Source organism: Salvelinus sp. IW2-2015, linkage group LG18 (assembly GCF_002910315.2).
Source record: "Salvelinus sp. IW2-2015 linkage group LG18, ASM291031v2, whole genome shotgun sequence".
Taxonomy (NCBI): Eukaryota; Metazoa; Chordata; class Actinopteri; order Salmoniformes; family Salmonidae; genus Salvelinus; species Salvelinus sp. IW2-2015.
In genome coordinates, this window is record NC_036858.1 from 53,239,732 (window position 1) to 53,255,371 (window position 15,640).

The window sequence follows — 15,640 nt, forward strand, 5'->3', positions numbered from 1 at the left end:
AGTGTAATGTTTACTGTTTATTTCAGATTGTTTATTTCACTTTTGTTTATTATCTATTCCACTTGCTTTGGCAACKTAAACATGTTTCCCATGCCAATAAATCCCTTGGAATTGAGCGTCAAATTGAGCGTCAAATGTCACATTCAATTGTACATATCCACTCTATGCATGAATTGCGGCAAAGTTAGTTCCTGTTTCAGTCAAGTCTTTGGTCACGTTTGCATAGGTCAAAAAAKAACACCCTAATGATTGGTTGACAATAGAGCCTCCCACAATGCAGGTGATGACTGCATGATAAAGTGGTGAAGAGCAACTGAGGAAAGGTGCAGTCGACTGAAGTCATAACTTCATGACCTTTGATCACATGGTTTTTGTAAAGTTCATGCAGTCGTCATCTGTAGTCTGAAATCGGAACATTTTTATTCCCACAATGCAACACACTTCGCAAGGCGTTGACCTGACAAAAGTGATCTGCTCGACGCGCCCTGTGTTTCTCCGGCTGTTTCCACTGACTGACGAGGCTACACATTTGTGCTTAGGGACCCGTCAGCCAAGGCTACGCATCTTCCAGGGGTACGTTTTATGAGCTGGAATGTGRTTTGAAATAAGATGGTCTTCGTTTTCATTGAGTTGTGGATATGCTAACAATATTTACATATTTTATACACTTGATAATATAATTTAAGAAGCGGTTTCATAGTTCATGTCTCGCCAACTAGGTCCTCTAGCTAGGCTATGTAAAACAATTGATGATTAGTCGGTGGCCTCCTATGCGAACGATTGCCATTGTTATTTGCGATATGTTTCCGGATTTGGGCAGCTGATTTAGACATACATTTTTACTTTTTGTTAACGACAACATTATAATAGTAATATAGGCTTTGGCTACACGACTACATTTAGACAGTAGTGAGGTTATGGTAAACTACATCCTGATCCAGCACAGCAGACAGGCTATCCAACTTTCCTGCTATAATAAGTTGATGCGCTATTAGGCTATGATGCTCTCTGTTATATTTACTTTTTGCTTTGTTTTTATTAGCGAACTTTAAACAAGATRTTTAGGTGCTGTTTAGATAAAATGACAACATTTGGAGACAAGTCAGTAATAACTACAAGTATTACTTACAATGAAGAGAGCTCATTAACCTCTATTGACCCATAAATTATCTTACAAGAGTAATTTAAATGTTTGTAYCCGTTTGGGACTGCTTGAACAGCTCCTTCGGCACCATAATAATTATAAAGGAAATATCCGAATGATGAAAAATATCTAAGAGTGGTCAAGAAGTAACCAGATTCTATAGCCTTTGATGAATTTGACGTTATCTTCTTATGAATGGCAATGCATTACACTTTTGTCACAGTGACTGCCAATTGCATTGGGCCCGTAGTCGGACTATCGCTTAAGTCTTAACCTTCTGAAATTGACTTTATAGCTTGCCTAAGCAGAAAGCAGACTGGCATCTTTGCGTGTTCTTTCAGTCCAAAGTTGGTTGTGCCAAATGATCGTACCTCTGGTACAATGAACCAAGCTTTGATTTCCCTTAAGCTGCTGTGTGTAATTTAAGAGACAAACATATTTGTCAACACAGTTAAGCTGATTTACTCAGTCACATTCCAGCAGTGCTGCTTGAATATGGTATTTTATTTATACCAAAGTGGTAGTTTACCATACATTTCAGGTCTTTCAGAATGTATAACTATGGCTCTGGTGATGAGCTGCAATGTGTGACTTGGTACTCTCTTCTCTTTCATCTGTCTATTTAGGTCAGAAATGGAGACTTTTAATTATAAACTAAACATGTACATAGACTCATGGATGGGTCCCAGAGGTAAGTGTTATTACTGTTTCATTACGTGATTTTAAATTACAGTTTAGGAWTTATCATATGAATAAATGCTTAATTATTAACACTTAATTATGACACTATCTCCTCACGAAATGTTTGCATTGTGTGTTAATACATGCAGTGGAATACACCATGTCTTTTTGCACCTTTATGATTCTAGCGCAACCTTTCCTGGAGTTAAACAAACATGCTTTGTAGTCACAGCCAATTCTCACTCAAACTGTATTGTGTCCTTTTACCCTCTTCAACCAATATGCCTGTCCTGCAATGTAACTACCCCTCTCTATGCTCTCTATCTCACTGGATAGGAAATASAGTAAATATGGGAATAACGTGCAGAAAAGAAGGAGCATCTCACTGTATCAGGTTGTTCTGTCCATGTATTTCAGATGAGCGGGTACAGGGATGGCTGCTTCTGGACAACTACCCTCCAACCTTTGCACTAACAGTAATGTACCTGCTGATCGTATGGATGGGGCCCAAGTACATGAGACACAGACAGCCGGTGTCTTGCCGGGGTCTCCTGTTGGTCTACAATCTGGGCCTCACGATCTTGTCCTTCTATATGTTCTATGAGGTAGGCAGGCTACTCCTGATCTGAACTGATACAGACATCCGAAGGAGGTGTTTGTATCATCGCAATGCAACACTGCAGGCGGATAAGGGGAAGTGAGAGGATCGGGTGACTGGTAGTCGTGGCTAAAGGATTGTTTTATTTGGCTAATTTTGTTGAAGGATTCTGTGAGGATTAGGGAAATTGTGATTCTGATTAGACAAAAATGGTGTCTTGCACTGAAGCCACCCCAGAAGACAATGCTGTGGGGGAGCGAGTGGGACACAGCTGGTCTCTGACAGGATCATTGTTAACACAAACAAATCTCTCACCCAACATCAACAAAGCCCTCAATTGTTTCTGAAAACCTGCTGCTATTATTAGAAAGTCCTACCATACCCTTGTCTGTACATTATGCCTTGAATCTATTCTACCACGCCCAGAAATATGCTCCTTTTATTCCCTGTCCCCAACGCATTAGACGACCAGTTCTTATAGCCTTTAGCCTTATCCTACTCCTCATCTGTTCCTCAGGTGATGTAGAGGTTAACCCAGGTGATGTAGAGGTTAACCCAGGCCCTGTAGCCCCCAGTTCCACTCCTATCCCCCAGGCGCTATCATTTGTTGACATCTGTAACCGTAAAAGCCTTGGTTTCATGCATGTTAACATCAGAAGCCTCCTCCCTAAGTTTGTTTTATTCACTGCTTTAGCACACTCCGCCAACCCTGATGTCCTAGCCGTGTCTGAATCCTGGCTTAGGAAGGCCACCAAAAATTCTGAAATTTCCATCCCCAACTACAACATTTYCCGCCAAGATAGAACTGCCAAAGGGGGTTAAGTTAGCCTGCAGAGTTCTGTCATGCTATCCAGGTCTGTGCCCAAAAGAGTTTGAGCTACTACTTTTAAAAATCCACCTTTCCAGAAATAAGTCTCTCACTGTTGCCGCTTGTTATAGACCCCACTCAGCCCCGAGCTGTGCCCTGCACACCATATATGAATTAATTGTCCCCCATTTATCTTCAGAGTTTGTACTGTTAGGTGACCTAAACTGGGATGTGCTTAACACCCTGGCCGCCCTACAATCTAAGCTAGATGCCCTCAATCTCACACAAWTTATCATGGAACCTACCAGGTACAACCCTAAATTCGTAAACACGGGCACCCTCATAGATATCATCCTGACCAACCTGCCCTCTAAATACACCTCTGCTGTCTTCAACCAGGATCTCAGTGATCACTGCCTCATTGCCTGCGTCCGTAATGGGTCCGCGGTCAAACGACCACCCCTCATCACTGTCAAACGCTCCCTAAAGCACTACAAGGAACAGGCCTTTCTAATTGACCTGGCCCGGGTATCCTGGAAGGATATTGACCTCATTCCGTCAGAGGATGCCTGGTTGCTCTTTAAAAGTGCTTTCCTCACCATCTGTAGAACTAAGAACAGATATAGCCCTTGGTTCACTCCAGACCTGACTGCACTTGACAGCACAAAAACATCCTGTGGCGTATTGCATTAGAATCGAATAGCCCCAGCGATATGCAACTTTTCAGGGAAGTTAGGAACAAATATACACAGGCAGTTAGGAAAGCAAAGGCTAGCTTTTTCAAGCAGAAATTTGCATCCTGTAGTACAAACTCCAAAAAGTTATGGGACACTGTAATGTCCATGGAGAGCACCTCCTCCCAGCTGCCCACTGCACTGAGGCTAGGAAACACTGTCACCACCGATAAATCTACGATAATCGAATTTCAATAMGCATTTTTCTACGGCTGGCCATGCTTTCCACCTGGCTACCMCTACACTGGTCAACAGCTCTACACCCCCAACAGCAACTTKCCCAAGCCTCCCCCATTTCTCCTTCATCCCAATCCATCAGATAGCTGATGTTCTGAAAGAGCTGTAAAATCTGGACCCCTATAAATCAGCTGGGCTAGACAATCTGGACCCTCTCTTTCTCAAATTATCTGCCGCAATTGTTGCAACCCCTATTACAAGCCTGTTCAACCTCTCTTTCGTATCGTCTGAGATCCCTAAAGATTGGAACGCCTCCGCGGYCATCCCCCTCTTCAAAGGGGGTGACACTCGAGACCCAAACTGTTACAGACCTATATCTATCCTACCCTGCTTTTCTAAGGTCTTYGAAAGCCAAGTTAACAAATCACCGACCATTTYGAATCCCACCGTACCTTCTCCGCTATGCAAATCTGGTTTCCGAGCTGGTCATGAGTGCACCTCAGCCACGCTCATGGTCCTGAACGATATCATAACCGCCATCGATAAAAGACAGTACTGTGCAGCCGTCTTCATCGACCTGGCCAAGGCTTTCGACTCGGTCAATCACCGCATTTTTATCGGCAGACTCAATAGCCTTGGTTTCTCAAATGACTGCCTCGTCTGGTTCACCAACTACTTCTCAGATAGAGTTCAGTGTGTCAAATCGGAGGGCCTGTTGTCCGGACATTTAGCAGTCTCTATGGGGGTGCCACAGGGTTCAATTCTCGGGCCGACTCTTTTCTTGTATATATCGATGATGTCGCTCTTGCTGCTAATGATTCTCTGATCCACCTCTACACAGATGACACCATTCTGTATACTTCTGGCCCTTCTTTGGACACTGTGTTAACAAACCTCCAGACGAGCTTCAATGCCATACAACACTCCTTCCGTGGCTTCCAACTGCTCTTAAATGCAAGCAAAACTAAATGCATGCTCTTCAACCGATCGCTGCCCGCACCCGCCCGCCCGTCTAGCATCACTACTCTGGACGGTTCTGTCTTAGAATATGTGGACAACTACAAATACCTAGGTGTCTGGTTAGACTGTAAACTCTCCTTCCAGACACACATTAAGCATCTCCAATCCAAAGTTAAATCTAGAATTGGCTTCCTATTTCRCAACAAAGCATCCTTCACTCATGCTGCCAAACATACCCTGGTAAAACTGACTATCCTACCGATCCTTGACTTCGGCGATGTCATTTACAAAATAACCTCCAACACTCTCTACTCAGCAAATTGGATGCAGTCTATCAAAGTGCCATCAGTTTTGTCACGAAAGCCCCATATACTACCCACCACTGCGACCTGTATGCWCTCGTTGGCTGGCCCTCGCTTCATATTCGTCGCCAAACCCACTGGCTCCAGGTCATCTATAAGTCTTTGCTAGGTAAACCCCCGCCTTATCTCAGCTCACTGGTCACCATAGCAGCACCCACCTGTAGCATGCGCTCCAGCAAGTATATTTCACTGGTCACCCCCAAAGCCAATTCCTMCTTTGGCCGCCTTTCCTTCCAGTTCTCTGCTGCCAATGACTGGAACGAATTGCAAAAAATCGCTGAAGCCGGAGACTTATCTCCCTCACTAACTTTAAGCATCAGCTGTCAGAGCAGCTTACTGATCATTTCACCTGTACATAGTCCATCTGTAAATAGCCCACCCAACTACCTCATCCTCATATTGTTATTTATTATTTTGTTCCTTTGCACCACAGTATTTCTACTTGCACGTTCATCTTCTGCACATCTATCACTCCAGTGTTTTAATTGCTAATTTGTAATTATTTTGTCACTAAGGCCTATTTATTGCCTTACCTCCCTAATCTTACTACATTTGCACACACTGTATATAGACTTTTCTATTGTGTTATTGACTGTACGTTTGTTTATCCCATGTGTAACACTGTGTTGTTGTTTGTGTCGCWCTGCTTTGYTCTATCTTGGCCAGGTCGCAGTTATAAATGAGAACTTGTTCTCAGCTGGCTTACCTGGTTAAATAATGGTGGGGAAAAAATAAAACCTTCATGAAATCGATCTCCACCTTAAACGAATAGCGGGTAATTAGAATGCCATCATCATGCTTAACTTCAAGGTCTGAATACACATAAAGAGAGAATAATAGTGAAGACATCAAAACTATGAAATAACACATGGAATCATGTAGTAACCAAAAAAGTGTTAAACAAATCAAAATATATTTGAGATTCTTCAAAGTAGTCAYCCTTTGCCTTTATGACAGCTTTGCACACTCTTGGAATTTTCTCAACCAGCTTCATGAGGCAGTTACCTAGAATGTGTTTCAATTAACTGGTGTGCCTTGTTAAAAGTTAATTTGTGGAATTCCTTTACTTCTTAATGCGTTTGAGCCAATCAGTTGTGTTGTGACAAGGTAGGAGGCTATACAGAAGATAGCCCTATCTGGTAAAAGGCCAAATCCATATTATGGCAAGAACTGCTCAAATAAGCAAAGAGCAACAACATTACTTTAAGTTTCTTCAAGTGCAGTCGCAAAAACCATCAAGCGCTATGATGAAACTGGCTCTCATGAGGACCGCTATAGGAAAGGAAGACGCAGTTACATCTGCTGCAGAGGATGAGTTCTTTAAGAGTTACCAGCCTCAGAAATTGCAACCCAAATAAATGCTTCCCAGAGTTCAAGTAACAGACACATCTCAACACCAACTGTTCAGAGACTGCGTGAATCAGGCCTTCATGGTAGAATTGCTGCAAAGAAACCATTACTAAAGGACACCAATACTAAGGAGACTTGCTTGGGACAAGAAACACAAGCAATGGACATTAGACCGGTGGAAATCTGTSMTTTTTGTCTGAGTCCAAATTTGAGATTTTTGGTTCCAACCGACTTGTCTTTGTGAGACGCAGAGTAGCTGAATGGATGATCTCCGCGTGTGTGGTTCCCACCGTGAAGCATGGAGGAGGTGTGGGGTTGATTTGCTGGTGACACTGTCAGTGATTTATTTAGAATCCAAAGCACACTTATCCAGCATGGCTACCACAGCATTCTGCAGCGATACGCCATCCCATCTGGTTTGCACTTAGTCCCACTATCATTTGTTTTTCAACAGGACAATGACCCAACACACCTCCAGTCTGTGTAGGGGCTATTTGACCAAGACTGAGAGTGATGCAGTGCTCCATCAGAGGACCTGGCCTCCACAATCACCTGACCTCAACCCAATTGAGATGGTTTGGGATGAGTTTGACCGCAGAGTGAAGGAAAAGCAGCCAACAAGTGCGCAGCATATGTGGGAACTCCCTCAAGACTGTTAGAAAAGCCTTCCAGGTGAAGCTGGTTGAGAGAATGCCAAGAGTGTGCAAAGCTGTCATCAAGGCAAAGGGTGGCTACTTTGAAGACTTTAACCTTTTATTTAACTAGGCAAGTCAGTTAAGAACAAATTCTTATTTACAATGACGGCCGTCCCAGGCCAAACCCGGATGACACTGGGCCAATTGTGCGCCGCCCTGTGAATCTAAAGTATAAAAATAACATTTTGACACTTTTTTTGATTACTACATTATTCCATTTGTGTTAGTTCATATTTGTGATGTGTTCACTATTATTCTACAATGTAGAAAATAGTAAAAACAAAGAAAAATGCTTGAATGAGCAGGTGTCAACTTTTGACTGGTACTGTATATGGACATTTACCCCATATATCCTTCGTTTTGAATAAGAATAAAGAAGATTTAGTATTAGTGTAGTACTGATAAATGTTGTATTATAAGTCAAGGAAAATAGCCTAGTCTGCAGTATATTGTTGTGAATAATTGTTTTGCTAACATAGTAAAAGTGGGCATGCAGCATTACATTTAAAACAACAGGCATAACAATGTCATTGTTGACGTGATTAGTGTCTGTGTTGAGACTTTTGTGTATTTGATGTGTCCTCTGCATGTACGAGATTACCCAGTTGAGTAGTGGAGCACAACATTTGCCAATCRCCCTGCTTTTTTACCATCCTGTTCTGTACTGGGTCCTGTCTCGATTCAAATGCACTAAAATCCTGTGGGAAAGATACATTTTCTTCAGAAAATGTTTTATTCAGTACAACATAAAAAGGGGGGGTAATTCTGTCCCTGAGTAGTGCTCTGAGTTTGAGCACATAACACAGCTAAAATAATACACTTTAAGCTGAACCTGAATCTGGACATTTACACTCGTTACATTTAACCCTTTGTTTTTGTCAGTTATTCAAGGCAGTGGTGGATAAAGGCAGAGCCATTTCCATCCATCCCAAATGAGATGAAATGTGTGAACAAGGCCTCCATTTAGTAACTGTGGCATCACTGGTCTGCTCAACAACAATAAACAATGCAGTCACAATGTTGCAGTGGCAACAAAAAGGGTACTGATATTCTCTCTGGTAAATGAGACTAAAATGGAGAGGAGGAGACACAAAATTACTCAAGGATATAATATTGCCCACTGTCCACGCCTGCAGCAAGTATGTGAAGCTAGCATCCTAAATTCCAATGTAAATTCTAACAGGTTTACAATCAGATTTTGTATGGGAGAAAGCTAAATTCTAAATTTTTGGGATCTTATGACACTTGCAATACAAGAATGAAATAAATGTGATATTACAATACAAGGGCAGTGAGGTATTAATGTGATTCAARCTGTGTGAAGATACCAAAGACATGACAATCTAGGTTTTTCTAAATCACCTTGTTCTCTGTCCCCAGATTGTGTCTGCTGTGTGGCACGGGGATTATAACTTCTATTGCCAAGACACACACAGTGCAGGAGAAACCGATACCAAGGTAAAGCAGTCTCATTCTATATAACCCCTCTGTTCACGTTATACAGAATTTAATATAAAACAATCTGTTAGATTCAAAATGTGTATAGTATGTGGGGTGAGAAATGCATTGTCACCAGACACCAGCTTGACTTCACCCTTTCGTTCATTCTTTTTGTGATATTTCCATACCCTTTGGCTCACTACCAGAGATGCAAATAATAGCTTGACGACAAACTTCAAAGACAAACTAATTACCAGATCAATATGTACTGAGCTACTTTTATTGATATGTTCTTGTCCTGGTGGCTTCCAATTCTACTGGTACAGTTTACCTCAGCCAGTACCTGCAAATTCTAACAGATAACCAACTGGGCTCAGACATCAGTTCGTCTAGTTTTGATTTACTTTTGGTTCTCAACTAACGTGAATTCAGTGTGAAATCACCAACAAATGTCACCATGTCATTGGATTTAGGTCAGAAGTTGGGTGAAAAAAATATGTAAAGCCCTTACATTGATGACTTTTTGCAAATCCAATCAGTTTTCCACATCGATTCAACATCACAGATTATTTTGGTTGAAATGACATGGAAACAAAGTTGATTCAACCAGTAGTTTTTGCCCAGTGGGAAGCCAAAGGGTCAGACAGCCAGTCTATTTAATCTGTGCTGCTGTCATCAGTAGTGAAATGTGTGATTGGATTGCAGTTCTACAGCAGGGTTTCTTAAACTATGGGTTGGGACCCAAAGTGGGCCCTGAGTTTGTGGGAGGTGGGTCACGATTTATGAGAATACATATATAATCACWCACTATTTCTTCTTAATTTGGGTTGTTGGAGGACGATTTGGGGACGATTTGGGTCACGGGAGGACGGTCAATTTCTCATTTGGGTCTCGAACTGATAAAGTTTAAGAATCCCTGTTCTATAGTAATTAAAACTTGTAAAAGTGTCCCTGCCGTCACAGCAGTGGATGATCATATTTTTATTTGTGTCCTTAATAGAGATTTCAAGAGCATTTCAGTACAGATGACCATTTTTTGTCCCTCAACACAAMTTTTTTGGTCAAATGATTTTCACTGGCCATTCCTCATAGGGTGAAATACAAATCTGGCAATGTATGAATATTGAGTATGTCCTTGCAGGAAAGTGAACTACTAGAAAAAGTATTGTATTGGCTGAAAGCTTGACTCTTATTCTTCGCTTTTTTTCTCATTTCAGATCATAAATGTGCTGTGGTGGTACTACTTCTCCAAGCTCATAGAGTTTATGGATACCTTCTTCTTCATCCTACGGAAGAACAACCATCAGATCACGTTTCTGCACATCTACCACCATGCTAGCATGCCCAACATCTGGTGGTTCGTCATGAACTGGGTGCCCTGTGGTCACTGTGAGTGTTCTAACACAGTATTTCCCTTCTATCCTCAACACAGTGGAATAAGCAAGTCAGTTCACACAATTAATAATTCAGAACCACTAAAGTCAAATCCACTGAGCTTTAGGTGAACCTTTATACGCAATTCCTGAAATAGGCTTGGACAAGTAGCATATATACAGTGCATCCGGAAGTATTCAGACCCCTTGACTTTTTCCACATTTTGTTACATTACAGGCTTATTCTACAATGGATTACAAAATATATATCCTTATCAATCTACACAAAATACCCCTTAATAAAAAAAGAAAACATGTTTTATAGAAATGTTTGGAAATTTACATAAGTATTCAGACCCTTTGCTATGAAATATGAAATTGAGCTCCGGTGCATCCTGTTTCCATTGATCATCCTTGAGATGTTTCAACAACTTGATTGGAGTCCACCTATGGTAAATTCAATTGATTGGACATTATTTGGAAAGGCACACACCTGTCTATATAAGGTCCCACAGTTGACAATGCATGTCAGAGTAAAAACCAAGCCATGAGGTTGAAGKAATTGTCCYTAGAGCTCTGAGACAGGATTGTATCAAGGCACAGATCTGGGCAAGGGTACAAAAAACATTTCTGCAGCATTGAAGGTCCCCAAGAACATAGTGGCCTCCATCATTCTTAAATGGAAGAAGTTTGGAACCACCAAGACTCTTCCTCGAGCTGTCCGCCCGGCTAAACTGAGCAATCGGGGCAGAAGGGCCTTGGTCAGGGAGGTGACCAAGAACCCGATGGTAACTGACAGAGTTCCTATGTGGAGATGGGAGAACCTTCCAGAAGGACAATCATCTCAGCAGCACTCCACCAATCAGGCTTTTATGGTAGGGTGGCCAGACGGAAGCCACTCCTCAGTAAAAGGAACATAACAGCCCGCTTGGAGTTTGCCAAAAGGCACCTAAAAACTCTCAGACCATGAGAAACAAGATTCTCTGGTCTGATGAAACCAAGATTGAACTTTTTGGCCTGAATGCCAAGCGTCACGTCTGGAGGAAACCCGGGCACCATCACTACAGTGAAGCATGGTGGTGGCAGAATCATGCTGTTGTGATGTTTTTCAGCAGCAGGGACTGGGAGACTAGTCAGGATCAAGGGAAAGATGAATGGAGCAAAGTACAGAGAGATCCTTGGTGAAAACCTGCTGCAGAGTGCTCAGRACCTCAGACTGGGGCAAAGGATCAAATCAAATGTTATTTGTCACATACACATGGTTAGCAGATGTTAATGCGAGTGTAGCGAAATGCTTGTGCTTCTAGTTCCGACAATGCAGTAATAACCAACAAGTAATCTAACCTAACAATTCCACAACTACTACCTTATACACACAAGTGTAAAGGGATAAAKAATATGTACATAAAGATATATGAATGAGTGATGGTACAGAACGGCATAGGCAAGATGCAGTAGATGGTATAGTGTACAGTCTATACATATGAGATGAGTAATGTAGGGTATGTAAACATAGTGGCATAGTTTAAAGTGGCTAGTGATACATGTATTACATAAAGACTGTTGGGTCGGTAAGCAAATGTTGTTTCCACCTTCTCCACTACTGTCCCGTCGATGTGGATAGGGGGGTGCTCCCTCTGCTGTTTCCTGAAGTCCACAATCATCTCCTTTGTTTTGTTGACGTTGAGTTGGTTCAGCTTCCAACAGGACAACGACCCTAAGCACACAGCCAAGACAACGCAAGAGTGGCTTCGGCACATGTCTCTAAATGTCCTTGAGTGGCCCAGCCAGAGCCCGGACTTGAATCTGATCGAACATCTCTGGAGAGACCTGAAAATAGCTGTGCAGCAACGCTCCCCATCCAACCTGACAGGGCTTGAGAGGATCTGCAGAGAATGGGAGAAACTCCCCAAATACAGGTGTGCCAAACTTGTGGCGTAATACTCAAGAAGACTCAAGGCTGTAATCGCTGCCAAAGGTGCTTCAACAAAGTACTGAGTAAAGGGTCTGAATACTTATGTAAATGTGATATTTTTTTTTAAAAAAAATTTTTAATAAACTTGCAAAAATGTTTAAACCTGTTTTTTCTTTTTCATTATGGGGTATTGTGTGCAGATTGATGAGGGGGGAAAAAACGATTTAATACATTTTAGAATAAGGCTGTAACCTAACAAAATGAGGAAAAAGTCAAGGTGTCTGAATACTTTCTGAATGTGCTGTACATGGTATATTATTATAAGTAGCCATACAGGTGTCTTTGACTACATGTTTTTCTTGATTTGATTCTGTGAGTGAGATACCTTCAAGTGAAGTAGATCCGTTGTTAGAATTAAGTGTGAATTGAACCTACTTTTATTTCAGGACTGCGCAGCATGTTTTTGCAGTGATATACTGTACCCTCACCTCGTAATAGCTTTACCCTCTCATTGTGGCACACAGTGTCCTAGAATAGTAATGTATTAATCATCTATGCAAAGAAAGTTAGAAAACAGGCATAAAATGGCAATAATTGTAATTAATTGATGTCTAATGTAGATTAATTATCTACCCCATAGTCTCTGACACTGCTAATGTAGATKAATCATCTACCCCCTATCTTATGTCTCTGCCTCAGCCTACTTCGGTGCCTCCCTGAACAGCTTCATCCATGTCCTGATGTACTCTTACTATGGGCTCTCTGCTGTCCCGGCCTTGCGGCCCTATCTATGGTGGAAGAAATACATCACACAAGGACAGCTGGTGAGCCTGCATTTCCATATGTATTGTTTAAAACCCTCAGAGATGGACTTTCACATCCATAGTAATCATCCAGTGTATAGTTCATCCAATCTCAGGGTCTTTGTGAATGTGACAAAGGCCACATGAACCATTGGGCCATTGGTACAGAGTGAAAGTAGCATGTGCATTCTAATCCCTCTTATCTTCTGCACTGTATGCAATGGCAATGTTTTCCGTGGATGGAGCAGTGTTTTAAGTGCACTGAGTTACAGAAATATGTATTTTGGAGATGTTCCAAAACTCTTTGATTATTTCTGCGTGTGTATTTGATATTCACTTAGTTTACAAACAGGTCATTTGAGTTTTGTCTCATTTACTCTCTAGATTCAGTTCTTTTTGACCATGTCCCAGACGACATGTGCAGTCATTTGGCCATGTGGTTTCCCCAGAGGGTGGCTGTATTTCCAGATATTCTATGTCATCACACTTATTGTCCTTTTYGCAAACTTCTACATTCAGGTGAGCAAATATAAAACCCTTGCATTAATTAGACATACTGTAATTATTATTGTTATTATTATTAATGAATTATGGTGTTATGAAGTATTTTACATTGCCCTGATRGTGACGGGGTTAAATATAACAGTGCATTGTTGTCAGTCATTTTGGGGGGGGGTTCAGATTTTTAGCACATCCTAATATATTGACTCCTTCCCTCTGTTTTTAGACTTACAAGAAACACCTTGTTTCACAAAAGAAGGAGTATCATCAGAATGGCTCTGTTGCTTCATTGAATGGCCATGTGAATGGGGTRACACCCACGGAAACCATTACACACAGGAAAGTGAGGGGGGACTGAATCTTGAATACTGTTACAATCCTAACTGTAGGACATATCTACTGTATGTAATGTTGCTAGGAGAGATGGGATAATACATTTCTTCATGAGGATTACTAATGAAGAAATGTATTAGAAGAGTCTAAGCTAGTTAATTCACAAAAGACAAGACATGTTTATCTGAAAGAGATTCCTAACATTTTGCACACCGCAACCTGTTATTATTCATATTGAATCAAAGTTCATTAGAGTTTCTAAACAAGCATAGCATAGGGAGTACACCACAGCACAGTAACCCCAGAGACCCACTTCCTTTTAATGCTGCACAAGATGTTCAACTTTGTCTGTCTTCAGTGTGGTGGGGACAAAGCTTTAATCAACCTTGACCCATACAGAAATAATAACTTATTTTCTATGTTTTAATTCACAACATATGCACTTGTCTACATGCTTGTCCATGAGGGAAAAATATATATTTTGGGGATTCTGTTTTGTAAAAGGTACTATATCTGTTTTTTTTTCTCTCAATATATTTTATTTGACCACAAGGTCATACAATCATTTATAAGTATGCAAAAGAGTTGCTTCAAAAAAATGCATTAAAATACATAAGCTGTACAATATCAACATAAATAATTAGATACTGATTTGTGTTCCAAAATGGCTTTGCATACAAGAAAGGAAAGAGAAAAAAACAAACAGGATTGTCACTTATGGCTGAGCATTATTACCTAACATACCAGTAATAGATAGTGAACTTTTTCTTTTTTACACCATGTGTCCGTATCATTCCCACCCTCCCTTCCCAATGTTCCTCAAGGATTTTCTTTTCTTTGTATCCTCTTATTGAGGTTCCCGTTATGAGTATATACACACTAGTACAAATCTAAACTCAGGTACATAATCAATCTGACACCGGTTTCGGTTTCAACAAAAGAAAAATTTGCCATGTCTTATAAAATAAAGTTGTGGATCCACTTTGTGTACATTTCATTTTCTCCAAAGGGAGAATTTGCAACATGCTATTAACCCACTGATTGTAAAATGGTCTGTTTGGCTTTTTCCTGGGGGTCAAAATCAGGTTTCTGGCAATCAGACAGGCATAAACCAAGGCATTTGCTTCCGCCTTTGCTATTCCAGAATTACCAACGGTTGTCCCAGATAGATATTAGTGGGTCAGGACTTATAGATACTTGTGTTATATTGGACATTGCATTAGACATAGCATCCCAATAGCCTTTTAGTTTTGGACACTCACACAACCAGAACATATTTTCATGAGTTGCAGAGGTATGTTGGCATTGTTCACATTTGTGGTCAACTTGGGAGTAGAACTTAGACAGCTTGGCATTTGTGTAGTAACTTGTGTGTAACAACATGAGTGGTACATATAGAAGAGCTTTTAAAAAAATATTTGTTTTTTCCAAACTGTTAATTTGGTGTTCACATAAAAGCTGTGAAACCTATTGTTATTCTTAGAWTTTTTTTTCTTGACATGGGCAAATAACTCGAGCATAGATTGGGAACCTTTTTTCTAATTTGGCACACAAACTATACACCATAAGTAACATGGTGAAAAATAATTGTACTGATTGGCATGAAGGTGGCGCTGTTACAAGCAGTCTCACTTAAACCCTCATATCTGCAGCCCCATATGACATGGAGACCTTGTATCTAGGTGTCTTTCCTCATGCTGAACAAATTTGCCTCAAGGACCCATAAGGTCTGTCAGGATAGATTTTCCAAATGTGGTATGTAGGCC

General features: G+C 41.0%; 1 protein-coding gene across 1 annotated transcript; it reads left to right on the plus strand.

Annotated features, from left to right (window-relative positions):
- Positions 1-360: 360 nt before the first annotated feature.
- LOC111978130 (very long chain fatty acid elongase 5) lies at positions 361-14,501 on the plus strand. Its single transcript, XM_024007967.2, has 8 exons — positions 361-573; positions 1,771-1,835; positions 2,243-2,430; positions 8,890-8,967; positions 10,167-10,338; positions 12,937-13,061; positions 13,425-13,559; positions 13,768-14,501. Exons 1-8 carry the CDS (start codon positions 431-433, stop codon positions 13,897-13,899), a joined length of 1,038 nt encoding a protein of 345 aa, XP_023863735.1. The 5' UTR covers positions 361-430; the 3' UTR covers positions 13,900-14,501.
- The last annotated feature ends 1,139 nt before the right edge of the window (positions 14,502-15,640 follow it).